The 14,865-nt window shown below is 40.7% G+C and overlaps 1 protein-coding gene across 2 annotated transcripts in view; it reads right to left on the reverse strand.

Moving 5' to 3' along the window:
* Nucleotides 1–14,865, reverse strand: part of vwf (von Willebrand factor) — a 120,118-nt gene that overhangs the window by 19,051 nt on the left and 86,202 nt on the right. For both annotated transcript variants that reach the window (XM_087999627.1, XM_043713571.2), the window contains exons 40-46: nt 13,959–14,033; nt 12,665–12,769; nt 9,414–9,616; nt 8,818–8,967; nt 6,497–6,610; nt 3,167–3,350; nt 134–174 (exon numbers count right to left, since the gene is read on the reverse strand). In XM_087999627.1, the coding sequence (XP_087855753.1) occupies nt 134–174; nt 3,167–3,350; nt 6,497–6,610; nt 8,818–8,967; nt 9,414–9,616; nt 12,665–12,769; nt 13,959–14,033 (872 nt within the window). The remainder of the gene's footprint in view (nt 1–133; nt 175–3,166; nt 3,351–6,496; nt 6,611–8,817; nt 8,968–9,413; nt 9,617–12,664; nt 12,770–13,958; nt 14,034–14,865) is intronic.

Raw genomic sequence — 14,865 nt, forward strand, 5'->3', positions numbered from 1 at the left:
AATTAACCTTTTTTCTTGAGCCAGCTAGATGGCGCTCTGCACCAAGCTGCTTGTCCATGCAATCTCAATTAAAGTACAGTACTTGTTTCATAACATTTTACAGTGAAATGTAACAAAACATCCATTGTCTTACCCCAATGCTGGTTCCATTCAGTATGCAAACGTTTCCTGGAACTACAAAAAACATGTCAATTAATATTATTTGTACTATTAAGAGCTAATATAAAATCTTGAATGCCCCATTATGTTCATGCACTACTGTAAGTTATAAAGCATGATTTAGTGGTTATCGTCCAATTCAAACATTAAATATCAAATTTTCACACAATTTATATTGGTTTCTAACTTTATGCCTCTTATGGTTATTCTTGTTTCTACAATACTGATGTAGGAACATAAGACATAGAAGCAGGAGTAGGCCATTTGGCCCATCAACCTGCTCCACCATTTAATAAGATCATGCCTAACTGGATTGCAGTCTCAGATCCACTTTTGAATCTCAGCTGCTTTGTCTATCAATAGTCCATCTTTGGTTTGATTTGATTTATTATTGTCATATGTGCCTGGGTACAGTGAAAAGTTCCTGTTTGGGCGCAGTACAGGTAGATCATACTGTACAAAGTGCATTAGGGTAATAGAACAGAGCGAGGAATGCAATGTTATGGCTGCAAAGAATGAGATCAACATTAAATCTGAAATTTGACAGGTTCATTCAGACGTCTAATAACAGTGGGGAAGAAGCTGTTCTTGAATCTGTTGGTATATGTGTTTCAGCTTTTGTATTTTCTGCCCAATGGAAGAGTTTGGAAGATATAACCTTACTCAGCATTGAGTATCATATCACAAGTACAGGTTCCAAACCCAAGTGCAGAATTTCCACCTGGTGAGAATAGTGATGCAGTGGTATGAATGAGAGGTTCATTGAGGATCAGTTCATCTAATGGAGTAACATATTAACTCTCTAACCAAGAATGCAATGTTCAATTAGCCCGTCAGAATAGGAATGAATTTGCTAACCCTCAAACAAGTGAGCACTTACAGCTGGCAGTGACATTTTTTATTGCCTCACTGTAATTCACAAAACAGACACTGACAGACAATTGTTTGTTTACTTGGCATCGTTGTGGGTATGTTCGCTGAGCTGGGAAGTTGATTTGCTGACGTTTCCTCCCCTGTCTAGGTGACATCCTCAATGCTTTAGAGCCTTCTCAAAGGTGCTGCTGTACAGTGACTTCTGGAATTTATTTGGTTTCATTTCTGCTGCTTTTGGTTCCAGTAGATTGTTGCAGTAGTCGATATATTGGGTCTGGGTCAATGTGTTTGTTAATGGAGTCCGTGGATGGTCGGTATATTGGGTCTGGGTCAATGTGTTTGTTAATGGAGTCCATGGATGGTCGGTATATTGGGTCAGGATCAATGTGTTTGTTAATGGAGTCCATGGATGGTCGGTTATATTGGGTCAGGGTCAATGTGTTTGTTAATGGAATCCGTGGATGGTTGGCATATTGGGTCTGGGTCAGTGTGTTTGTTAATGGAGTCCGTGGATGGTCGGTATATTGGGCATGGGTCAATGTGTTTGTTAATGGAGTCTGTGGATGGTTGATATATTGGGTCAAGATCAATGTGTTTGTTAATGGAGTCTGTGGATGGTCGATATATTGGGTCAGGATCAATGTGTTTGTTAATGGAGTCCGTGGATGGTTGGTATATTGGGTCAGGATCAATGTGTTTGTTAATGGAGTCCATGGATGGTCGGTTATATTGGGTCAGGGTCAATGTGTTTGTTAATGGAATCCGTGGATGGTTGGCATATTGGGTCTGGGTCAGTGTGTTTGTTAATGGAGTCCGTGGATGGTCGGTATATTGGGCATGGGTCAATGTGTTTGTTAATGGAGTCTGTGGATGGTTGATATATTGGGTCAGGATCAATGTGTTTGTTAATGGAGTCCGTGGATGGTCGATATATTGGGTCAGGATCAATGTGTTTGTTAATGGAGTCCGTGGATGGTTGGTATATTGGGTCTGGACCAATGTGTTTGTTAATGGAGTCCGTGGATGGTCGGTATATTGGGTATGGGTCAATGTGTTTGTTAATGGAGTCCGTGGATGGTCGGTATATTGGGTATGGGTCAATGTGTTTGTTAATGGAGTCCGTGGATGGTCGGTATATTGGGTCTGGGTCAATGTGTTTGTTAATAGAGTCCGTGGATGGTTGGTATATTGGGTTTGGGTCAGTGTGTTTATAGATGGAGTCCGTGGATGAGTGCCACGATCTTAGAAATTCTCTGGCTGTCCTTTGTTTAGCTTGTCCTATTGTTGTTGTGTTGCCCTCATTGAATTTGTGGTCCTTGTCATTTGTGTGTATGGCTACTTGGGACAGCTGGTCATGGTGTTTAGTGGCTAGTTGGTGTTCATGGATGTGGCTTGCTAGCTGTCTGTCTTATATAGTGCTCCATGCAGTCTCCAGCATGGAATGTTGTAAACTACGTTGTATTGCACGTGATTGGTATAGGGTCTTTTGTTCTAACTAGCCACTAAATGCCACAACCATCTGTCCCTGGTAGCTATACACAGAAATGACAAGAACCACAAATTCAACTGGAACAACACAACGATCATAGGACAAGCTAAACAGAGGACAGCCAGAGAATTTCTAGAAACATTACAATCATCCACGGAGTCCATCAATAAATATATTGACCCAGACCCAATATACCAACCACTACATCAATAACCAGAACTGGAAACCGGGAGCAGCAAGAAATAATTTCCAAAAGACATCTAAAATAGAGAAGTTAATGCTAGGTCCAAATACTTTGGAATTGTATAGAAAAATGTACTTATTGTGACAACCATTCTGATGGGCATCAGGGCCAAACTTGCGACCTGGAATTCTTAACTGGTAGTATCTCAAAAAGCTGAAGCTTGTGAGCTCCATTGATTTGTTTTAATTGGCAGAAAATATATAGACTGTGCGTCCATTCTGTATTACAATAAGCAGCTTGGAATATTGTACCATTTTAAAGATGGGATAGAAATGGAAATTGATGTTGTTATGGTTCACACTGGGAATGAAGCGTCACACTGTATTGTGTGTTTTTTATGAAGCCCGAGTGCGCTACTAATTCCAAGAGAGGATAATGAGCTGCTATTTGTAAGAACTTACCACATTGGCACATGGGACAACAGTTTCTGACTCCATTGCACTTCAGCTCATAGCCGAGAGGACATTCGGGTATATCAATATGGGTACATGACTTGTTTAGTTCATGCACAATCACTTCCCCATTGAGCTCCAAGCATTCCATCGTGATACATGGATCGTCCAGGGATGGCCATCGTTCACCAGCCTACAAGATAACAGCAACTAGTTATACATCACTAATACATGATACCAATTGAAAGCAGATATGTCTCTGATGGTTAAGTTTTGAATTTTCACACTTGGCCCTCCCATCCATTATCTACAATCAATTTGATTGCACCATAATAAACTAAATGTTTTGTTTCTGTTTTTACCTTTCTCATAAATATGGATAATTTGATTATTGCATCTGAAAATCGGAACCTGGTTAATCTAATTAGATCATCGAGCTATCAGACACAGGAGCTGAAGCAGTTTTAGCCCACTAAAACTCATCAGCCATTCAGTGAGATCAGGGATGATCTGATCATCCTCAACTCCACCTTCTTGCCCTTTCCTCAAAATCCTTGATTTTCTTACTGACTAAAAATCTGTCTTTCGCAGCCTCGAATATACTTAATGACTCAGCTTCAACAACTCTCTGTAGCAATGAATTCCACACATTCACTACCCTTTGACTGAAAGAAAATACTCCTCATTCCTGTTCTAACTGGGAGATGTGAGATTACACCCTGTGGTCCTGGACTCTCCCACAAGGGGGAGCAATTGCTCTGCATCTACCCTGTGAAGCTCACTAAGAATCTTACATACAATGTGTTTCAATGAGGTTGCCTCTGGTTCTTCTAAACTGTAATGAGTACAGGGCCAACCTACTCAATCTTTCCACATAAAATAAGCCCTCTCTAATCAGGATCAGCTTAGTGAACCTTCTCTGGATTGCCTCCAATGCCAGTATATCTCTCCTTAGACAAGGGGACCAAAACTGTTCAGAATATTCCAGTTGTGATCTAACTAGTGTCTTGTATAGTTTCAGAAATAACTTTCCATTTTAATATTCCATTCCATTTTGAAATAAAATGCAACATCGCATTTGCTTTCCCTATTACCTGCTGAAATTGGATGCTAGCTTTCTGTGATTTATGTACGAGGACTCCCAAGTATCTCAGCGCCACAGCTTTCTATAGTCTTTCTCCATTTCATTAATATTCACCTCCTCTAATCTCCTTGCAAAGTGCATAATATCATATTTTTCCACTTTCCACACCATTTGCCTCCCCATCTATTTTTATGTCATCCACAAACTTGACTCGAGTACATTCAACTCCCCCAGGCAAGTTATTAATATATATTGCAAATACCTGCAGCACTGATTCCTCTGCAAAGCCACTAGTTCCAGGTTGCTATCCTGAAAATGCCTCCTTTATCCCAACTGTCTGTCTTCTGTTATCCATGTTAATACACTACCTCAACGTCCTGAGCTCTTATCTTATTAAGTAGCCTAACACCTGCTACCTTATCAAATACTTCTGGAAATTGAAATACCTGTATATTATTTTCACTGCTTCCCTTTTATCTATCCTACTTGTAACGTCATCAAAGAATTTTCATAAATTTGTCCCCTGCATGAAGCCCATGCTGACTCAGATTGAATATCCTATGTATTTCTAAATGTTCTCCTTTTACAGCCATTCAATTATTAAAATGTAAGATTAAAATATTTTAATAACAGATGTTAAGCTAATTAGCCTACTGTTAACTTTTATTTTCCCTGACTATTTTTGAACAAGGGGGTTACATTGGTAGTTATCCAATTCTCTGTTCCTTTTTAGTTTTAAATATGGTCTTGCTGACAATCTTGATACTATTTGCTACTTTACTCTCAAAGTTTACTTCCACTTTCTTTATTTTTTGTGGACACCTTTTGTTCATTTTTAAAACTTCTCCAATCCTCTGGTTTACCACAAATATTCACCACTGATTTTTTTTTTCGAATTAATGCTATCCTGAACTTCCCTGGTTAACGGTGATCAGGGCACCATCTTCCTAGAATCTTTCTTTCTCAATGGTGTGTATCTTTCCTGTGATACATGAACTATCTTCTTGAATATCTGGCATTGTCTCTCAAGTACCTTTTCTTGTAAACTTCTTTCTTGTCACTCTGCCCTCATTCCTTCATAATTAACCTTGTTTAAGTCTAACACAGTTATTTCTGACCTACGTTCCTCTGTATCAAGCTGAATATAAATTCTACTATGGTATGCTCTCATTTTTCCTGGAAATCTTTTATTAAATCTGCCCCATAACAGATCACCAGATTCAAAACAACTGATCTTTGGTTGGATCCACAACACATTGTGCTAGGAACCTGTCTTGAATACATTCTATGGACTCTTCCTTAGGGTTATGTCCTCTAATTGGGCCATCCCAATTGACATAAAGATTAAAGTCTTCATGATGGCTTCTTTTACATACCCTAATTATCTCCTGATTTATTTTCTGTCCCATTGTATTGCCACCGCTAGGAGGGCTGTAGACCACTCCCATCAGTGTCTTCTTCCCCATGATATTTCATACCTCCATCCATATAAATTTCACATCTTCAGATTCAAGATTATTTCTGGCTATCTGGCCAACTCATTATTACTAACAAAGCTACCCCACAGCCTAGTTAGTATGTTCGGCACAACATCGTGGGCTGAAGGGCCTGTTCTGTGCTGTATTGTTCTATGTTCTATGTTTCATTTTGACCTCTGATTCAAATGTTGTGATGAAGTCCCAAATCAATGACTTAATGTGAATGAATGTCAATTAATGCTGTAATGTTGTTGATTGTTCATGAGGGGGACATGCTAAACCATTTAATCATTGAGCAGATTGGAATTTTATTGGAAGTGATACTAAAAGTTCAGTTCACTTTATTGTTTTAAAACAATTTAAGTCGCATTCTTATTTTCAACTTCTGAATCTACTGCATCTACACACATCATCTCATTTTCATTTAAATTTGACTTAATTCAGCCAGAATTATACAAATATCGGGATTGCATGGTTACACTAGTAGGATATTCAATGTTTGCTACTATTTGTTTAAAATTGACGGAAATATCGGGCACATGTTCAGTTCAACACAGAAATTGAGAAATTACTGTCAGTGGTACACTCTTCCTCTGTATAGTAAGCTGTTTATAGATAGAATCAATTTTGGATGACCTGCTTTGATTGGCCAGCATTTCCCCCTCTTTTAATTTCAGGTGTAAAGGATTGAATCCTCCTAAACACAACTGAATAAAGTTCCCGCAGATGAATGCAGACTAAATGGTTTCTTCGGTCAAAAAGATTGTAGCTACTCACTTGATAGACAATCTTCTGCGGAAATGCATCACCTCTGTTGAAACCATCAACTTCACAAACTGCAAGTTTGCATTTTCCACAACATGCACCTTCTTCATCTCTATAGATCTGCCCCTTTATAAGGAAAAAGACACTTTTAGTGGTATCATTCCAAGCTTTGATTCATGTTTGTGACAAACCCTGGAAACACAATTGGTTTTGACTCAAATGCATTACTGCATTTCCTTCTGGATGTTAAGCCACAGGCTCATTACAAAACAAAATACAGCTGTTAGCTTTGTCCTTGTAGTAAGTAGAGAGTACAAAAAGCAATTAAATCAGGATATTTGTATTATTCGTTCGTAGTATGTAAAAGTCACAGGAAAGTGTAATATTTGTTGCCCACCCCTTATTGCCTTTGAGGATGGCACTTTTTAAACCGCTGCAGTCTTTCTAGTGCAGGTTTTCCCACAGTGCAGTCAGGAAGAGAGTTTTGAGACAGTGACAATGAAGGAGCAGCAGTAATGAATCATGTCAGGGTGATATGTGACTTGGAGGGAAACCTGCAGGTAATGGCATTTCCATGTATTTACCAAACCAGTTCCTCAAAGTGGTAAATGCAGTGGGTTTGGAAGGGAGTCTTGGGAAGGCTTTACAGTGCACCTTGTATATGTTGCACACTGCTGCCTCTGTGTACGAGTCATGGAGGAAATGAGTTTAGATGATGATGGATGATGCAAGTTAGGCAGATTGTTTCTTTTCTGAAGGGGATGACCTTCTTGAGTGCTGTTAGTGCTGCACTCCTCTGGGCAAGTGGAAATATTCCATCCCACTCTTGACTTTTTTCATTGGATAGAATTTGGGAGATTAACAATTGGGACACTCACCATAAACTTCCACCATACTCTGCCTTGTCTTGTAGACAGAGTGTTTACATGGCTCACCCCATGAATTTTCAGCTCAATGATAATCCTCAGGAAGTTGCTGCATAAGAGGCCAGAACTAAAAGGAGTGCAGAGACCTGAGAGGGAAAGGCGGGGAGGGGAGGAGAGGGTAGTTATAGGAGGTGGAGAGAGGTGAGATACTGAAAGAACTCAAAGAAAAGGATGTGCACTTTCAAGTCAAGGCACTGCCAGACAATGAGACAAAGTAGGCCTGCAGGACCAGTGGTGAAACAAGATAGGTGATGACTTTGGAGATTACTATAGAGTTTTGGATTAGTGAGTGTTTGGCAGATATAGTCCAGTCTAGTGGTAATATAGGTGAGGATGAGGATTTCAGTGGTAGATAAATTAGGCAGGGTTGGGGGTGGGGATATTATAAAGATGGAATCATATAGTCTTGGTCAGCAGCTATGGAGTCAAAAATCCTATCAGAGTGTGACAGGATGTTTCTCTTGTTGACAATCTGGTTCGATTTGAGGCAATGGCCAGGGAGATAGTGAGGCCAGAGACTGTGGGACGAAGGTTGTGGCAAAGTTCAATGGCAATGATTTTCCCAATAGAGGAAATGCTTGTATACTACTGAATATCAGACAAGCAGTTTGACAAGTAAAGGAGGAAACAAGGTGTGAGGTAAAGTTGGTCATTATCAGAGTATACATGGAACCTGTTGTTGTCTTTTTGGAGACTATAGATGAAACACAGAATTTTGGGGGACCAAAGACAATGGTAAGGGAGAAGGAAGGGAAGCCATTTGAGGTGATTCTCTGATCACACACGTGCTGTGTGTCTTTCCAGGGAAACAGACCTCACTTATTTAGCACCTCATCACGTCTGCTGGATGCTCCACAGTGCTTTAAGATCAATGACTTACATTTTGAGCTGCAGTCAGTTATTTAGGCAAGGTAAGATAAAGCTAATGGATTAGTTTTTCAACTTGAGTCATATATGTTGGATATCTTATTCCTAAAACTTGAACTGTATTGAATTGCATATATTCAGTTGGGGGGGGCGGAGGGCGGTCAGTGGGTTCAGTTGGCTGGACAGCAGGTTTGCGATGCAGAGTGATACCAACAGTGTAGATTTAATTCCTGCACTGACTTAGGTTACCATGAAGGATTATCCTTCCTAACCTTACACTTTGCCTGGAGTATGGGACCTTCGAGTTAAACCACCACCAGTTGTCTCTCTCTCTCTCTCTCTAATGAGAGAGCAGCCCTATAGTCCAGTTGGACTAGGGCGACTTTATATATTAAGAATCTTATCTGACTGTCACAATGTAAACCATAAATATCTTCCACATTACATGAAACGTTTACAGCAATCTAAATCCAGTTGAGATTTGAGTTTTCCTTCTATTTCCTATTAAATAAAAAGTGTATCCAATGTTCTTTTACTTACAGTTGGACAATCTTTCTTGCAGGTTTTAGTAACACACTCCACTTCATGAAGTCCTGTGACAGTATTCTTCCTGTCAGTGCAGGTGCATTGTTGGCAAGACTCCTCCCATGTCTTTCCAGTCATATAGACAACACCATTGTGAACACAGACCTTCACATGGTGGGTATCAAATAATGTGCACACAAAACATTTTTGTATGTTAATATTATAATATTAATAATTTATCTCTTATATTAAGTTGATAGAGTAATATCCCTCACATCAACATACTCATACACTAATATACATAAAAGTAACAAACAATCTTAATTCAAACCAACACCTCATCTATAACTTAAGTGGCAGTCTATGTGATGTGTAAGATATATTGTCAAGGTTACAAATTCACATAGCCATGTACACACAGTAATTTAACATCACAATAGTATGTAAACAGCAATTTAATTTGGTCTTCACAATACCATACCCTCCCAATGATACACCCTTGCTCTGACGTATCTTCACTCACATATCCATACCATTTCCTCGCAGTCATTAACATTTCAATTATAAACAAAATGAGGTTCAAGACAATAGCATGCACAGTTCTCAGTTACCTCATTAGGTTCACAATAGGATGTGGTACAGTTGCAGTCATTTATCACTGACTTGACTGAATATCCAGCAGGACAGGTTGCTACCTCATTGCTACAACTGCAAGCACATTCGTATTTGTCACAACATTGTGTCTTTATAACAGACAGTGTTCGGTGAGGTGGGCATGTTATAGACTTGGCTTCACATTGGTTCCGTTTGCAGACTGAAAACAGTGGAATATGGATTAGTATTTATAAAGTGCCGTTTTAATCCTTTTAACATTAATTTTCTTAATTGGATCTCGGAGATGCTTGAACAGTACAGATCGAACATTAAGCTGAAGGCTTTCCCTCAGCCTTGTAATCATGCTGCAAGGCTACATTGGGCAGATGGCTTTTCATTAGGAACCATCTGATGCCATAAATCTTTCTCTTTACAACAATAACATTGAATTGGTAGTAATCAACACTTTTCCCAGTTAGCCAATCAACCATTAAAGTGCGAGTTTCATTAGAGTCTATGCAGCAGGGGTATTCTTGTGTAAGGTTCACTTCCCAGTCCAAAGTGAGCTCAACTCATTCTATTGCAATGGACAGGGCAGTGAAGCATATACTAGGATGGGCCTTCCATAAGCTTATGAAGGGGTAGCTTGACACCAAAATTACCTGACAATGCTTATAAAGGATGGTGACTAATGCTTTGTATTAATGCTCCTCTGAACAGTGATAATCTCATTGTGGGTAAACAAGGCCACTTCAAGGGAGAGTCACTCCGTCATATTCCGTGTTGCTGGAGCTGGGACAAGAACCTCTGAAAACATCAAACGGCTTTCTAGGATGCTTTGTCAAAACTTCACCAACACTCGAATAACCTTCCCTGAAGATTTTACTTAAAATGATTTGAGAACCTCATAGGAATAAACAACAGGAAGGGAGCTCTTTTGGGCATGTTTCCTAGGAGACACCTTGGTCTGAATGATATTTGGGAGATGAGTATGAGGCTACACAGCGAAGGATAAAGGGACAGCAGGATGACGTGGAGTCCTTCCCTTTGCAGGTCCAGGACATCTCATATCCCCTGGACCTTTTCCATCGCGATCTTCAGTAGCACATTCAAGATTGTCTGTATAAGTTCCCCCAAATCTCAGCCGTCCCACACATTTCACACCCTCAGTAGAACCGGGTGTGAAGACCTTCATACACAATGCACAAATTGTAACTGATTAGCACTTGAGTGTAAACCAGCAGGTTTCTGGTTTAGCATTTATAGTCAAGTCAAATTATAGTCATCAGTATCAGGACCAAAATTGCTTGCTAAACCGAGACTGATAAATAGACATTAACACAGCACCAATCAGTGATTCTTTTCATCTTAACAGCAAAATAACCCCACTACTCTTTAATTACTCAGACATAGTAGAAGAACAATCATGGGAAGGATTAGGCTCATCTCAAATGTTGTAACTGGTGTGTTCCGACTATTACATAAACATGTGGGTGGCACAGTGGCACAGTGGTTAGCACTGCTGTCTCACAGCACCAGAGATCCGGGTTCAATTCCTGCCTCAGGCAACTGACTGTGTGGAGTTGGCACATTCTCCCCGTGTCTGCGTGCGGGTGCTCCGGTTTCTTCCCACAGTCCAAGAATGTGCAGGTTAGGTGAATTGGCCATGCTAAATTGCCCGTAGTGTTAGATGAAGGGGTAAATGTAGGGGAATGGGTCTGGGCAGGTGGCAGGTCGGTGTGAACTTGTTGGGCCAAAGGGCCTATTTTGTAAGTAATCTAATCTGCAGATAGCAATTTACCATTCAGTGCTAACAGCCATCTGATATGAATACATGTTCATTGTAGCCTTATCTACAAACCATGTTTATTGGAAAATTGTGGATATTTGTCAACAAATTTCTCCCTATTCTGTGCACTTCAATTGGATTGTGGGCACATATGCTCTGATCCTCACTTTCATGAACTAAGGTAGCAAATGTGAGAAAGTTACCTTCTGCAGTCCACATTAATGAAAATCTACACCATGTACAGTGTCGACAGAGAAAGTTTATATCCATGCAAAGGTTAAATAATAGAAGTAATATTTCAAACTGGCTTGAAATCTCATAATTCTTCTAATCACTGTATAGAATGACATCAACAAGCACTTAGAGTCATAGAGTCATAGAGATGTACAGCATGGAAACAGACCCTTCGGTCCAACCCGTCCATGCTGACCAGATATCCCAACCCAATCTAGTCCAGCACCCGGCCCATATCCCTCCAAACCCTTCCTATTCATGTACCCATCCAAATGCCTCTTAAATGTTGCAATTGTACCAGCCTCCACCACATCCTCTGGCAGCTCATTCCATACATGTACCACCCTCTGCGTGAAAAAGTTGCCCCTTAGATCTCTTTTATATCTTTCCCCTCTCACCCTAAACCTATGCTCTCTAGTTCTGGAATCCCCCACCCCAGGGAAAAGACTTTGCCTATTTATCCTATCCATGCCCCTCATAATCTTGTAAACCTCTATAAGGTCACCCCTCAGCCTCTGACATTCCAGGGAAAACAGCCCCAGCCTGTTCAGCTTCTCCCTATAGCTCAAATCCTCCAATCCTGGCAACATCCTTGTAAATCTTTTCTGAACCCTTTCAAGTTTCACAACATCTTTCTGATAGGAAGGGACCAGAATTGCCCGCAATATTCCAACAGTAGCCTGACCAATATCCTGTACAGCCGCAACATGACCTCCTAACTCCTGTACTCAATACTCTGACCAATAAAGCAAAGCTACCAAACACTTTCTTCACTATCCTATCTACCTGCAACTCCACTTTCAAGGAACTATGAACCTGCACTCCAAGGTCTCTTTGTTCAGCAACACTCCCTGGGACCTTACCATTAAGTATATAATTCCTTCTAAGATTTGCTTCCCCAAAATGCAGCACCTCGCATTTATGTGAATTAAACTCCATCTGCCCACTGGCCCATCTGGTCCAGATCCTGTTGTAATCTGAGGTAAACTTCTTCGCTGTCCACTACACCTCCAATTTTGGTGTCATCTGCAAACTTACTAACTGTATCTCTTATGCTTGCATCCAAATCATTTATGTGAAGATTTTCTCGACATTAAACTCTCTGATCAAATCAAAAAGCTGCAATAAACTTTGCAAAAATACCTACCATTTACTTTTGTGGGCTGCCTAATGTAGCCGGAGTACAGATATATCAAATGAGGAGGGTTATTCATTCATGAATAATGGGTGTATTCAAAAACTTACCACATTCATAAATTGGTTTGCATTCGCCTGGATTTTTCAATGACAGAATACTTCCATCTTCACATGTTGGGGTGGGTGGCTGATCACAGCTAAGCAAATCACAAACTAAGGAAATCGGAACAGCCAAGACTAAATTATTCTCATAAACAAGCACTGGATGAAACATTGAGCAAATAACACAACAATTTCAGCAGTAAAGTTTGCCAAGAGTATTTCCCCCTAGTCACCATCATACCAATATGCAACATGAGAGGAAACAAATGCAGAGAATGCTGGAGAAACTCAGCCTGTAGTGGGAGAAACAGAGTTAATGCTTGGAGTCCAGTGTGACTCTTCTTCAGAACTGAAAGTTGAAAGACCAGAACTTTATAAAGTTTATTATAAAGTTGCCAAGTTCAGACAATACATCTTGCTAATGCTGTTAATGTTTAAATCCAAAATACACCTCTTTAATCAAAAGCATTCTCTAAATTTATCTCAGTAACTGTGGAAGGAAAATAATCCATTATGTAGATATTGACCAACTCTTTCTAATGTAATATTCAGGTACAAACTGCAGTGATCTCTCATTGCTCACTACAACAGAGTGTGGATTGTGGATTAGTGGTGCTGGAAGAGCACAGCAGTTCAGGCAGCATCCGAGGAGCAGTAAAATCGACGTTTCGGGCAAAAGCCCTTCATCAGGAATAAAGGCAGAGAGCCTGAAGGGTGGAGAGATAAGCTAGTGGAGGGTGGGGGTGGGGAGAAAGTAGCATAGAGTACAATAGGTCAGTGGGGGAGGGGATGAAGGTGATAGGTCAGGGAGGAGGGTGGAGTGGATAAGTGGAAAATAAGATAGGCAGGTAGTACAAGTCATGGGGACAGTGCTGAGCTGGAAGTTTGGAACTAGGGTGAGGTGGGGGAAGGAGAAACGAGGAAACTGTTGAAGTCCACATTGATGCCCTGGGGTTGAAGTGTTCCGAGGCGGAAGATGAGGCGTTCTTCCTTCAGGCGTCTGGTGGTGAGGGAGCGGAGGTGAAGGAGGCCCAGGACCTCCATGTCCTCGGCAGAGTGGGACGGGGAGTTGAAATGTTGGGCCACAGGGTGGTGTGGTTGATTGGTGCGGGTGTCCCGGAGATGTTCCCTAAAGTGCTCTGCTAGGAGGGGTCCAGTCTCCCCAATATAGAGGAGACCGCATCGAGAGCAACGGATACAATAAATGATGTTGGTGGATGTGCAGGTAAAACTTTGATGGATATGGAAGGGTCCTTTAGGGCCTTGGACGGAGGTGAGTGTGGATAGTGTCCATACTTACCACAAACATACTGTGGGCAGCACTCATCAGCGTTCCGTCGTAATGTTGGCTTTTCACAAGCTCCACATGAGGGGACTATAAAGAAAGAGGAAAAGAACAGGTAACACCAATATTTGCAATCAACAATTGAAAGAAACTTTTACGTCATTAAAGGCATGCAGATTGGACTTTGTGGACTATGACAAGTGTAAAATGTAGAAATGTCTGCCAGTTCTTTGTAGAATACGTTTGGAGTGTTCAGGTTATTGAGCATATGAGTTTCAACGTATTAAATCTTAGAATGGATCCATGCACACAAGGCAGCACTTGGCCTCTTTTCTACATGCCAGCTCTCTGCAAGAGGAACTCACTTAGTCCTACTCACCTTCATTATCCTTGCAATACTGCAATTTCTTCTTTGTCTTCAGATAATCATCTAATTCTTTTTGAAGGTTTGGATTGAATCTGCCTCCACCCTCCTCTCAGGAAGTGCATTCTAAGTTCTACCCATTCACTATGTAATGAGGGGTTTTTTTTCTGCATGGCATCACTGGTGCTTTTATCATTTATCTTTTGGTTTATTCATTCATGGGATGTGAGGGCATCGCTGTCTGGCCAGCATTTATTGCCTGTACATAGTTGCCCTAGAGAAGGTGGGAGTGAGCTGCCTTCTTGAGATGCTGCAGTCCACCTGCTCTGGATTGACCCACAATGCCTTACAGAGGGAATTTCAGGATTTTGACCCAGTGACAGTGAAGGAATGGCAATTTATTTCCAAGTCAGAATGGTGAGTGGCTTGCAGGCAACTTGCAAGTGGTGGTGTTCTCATGTATCTGCTGTCTTTGTCCTTCTAGATAGATGTGATCGTGCATTTCTAAAGTGCTGTCTAAAGATCTTTGGTGAATTTCTGCAGTGCATCTTGTAGATA

The sequence above is a fragment of the Chiloscyllium plagiosum genome, unplaced genomic scaffold (genome assembly GCF_037043375.1).
Source record: "Chiloscyllium plagiosum isolate Xiang-an unplaced genomic scaffold, Cpla_swu_hap1 HiC_scaffold_23, whole genome shotgun sequence".
Taxonomy (NCBI): Eukaryota; Metazoa; Chordata; class Chondrichthyes; order Orectolobiformes; family Hemiscylliidae; genus Chiloscyllium; species Chiloscyllium plagiosum.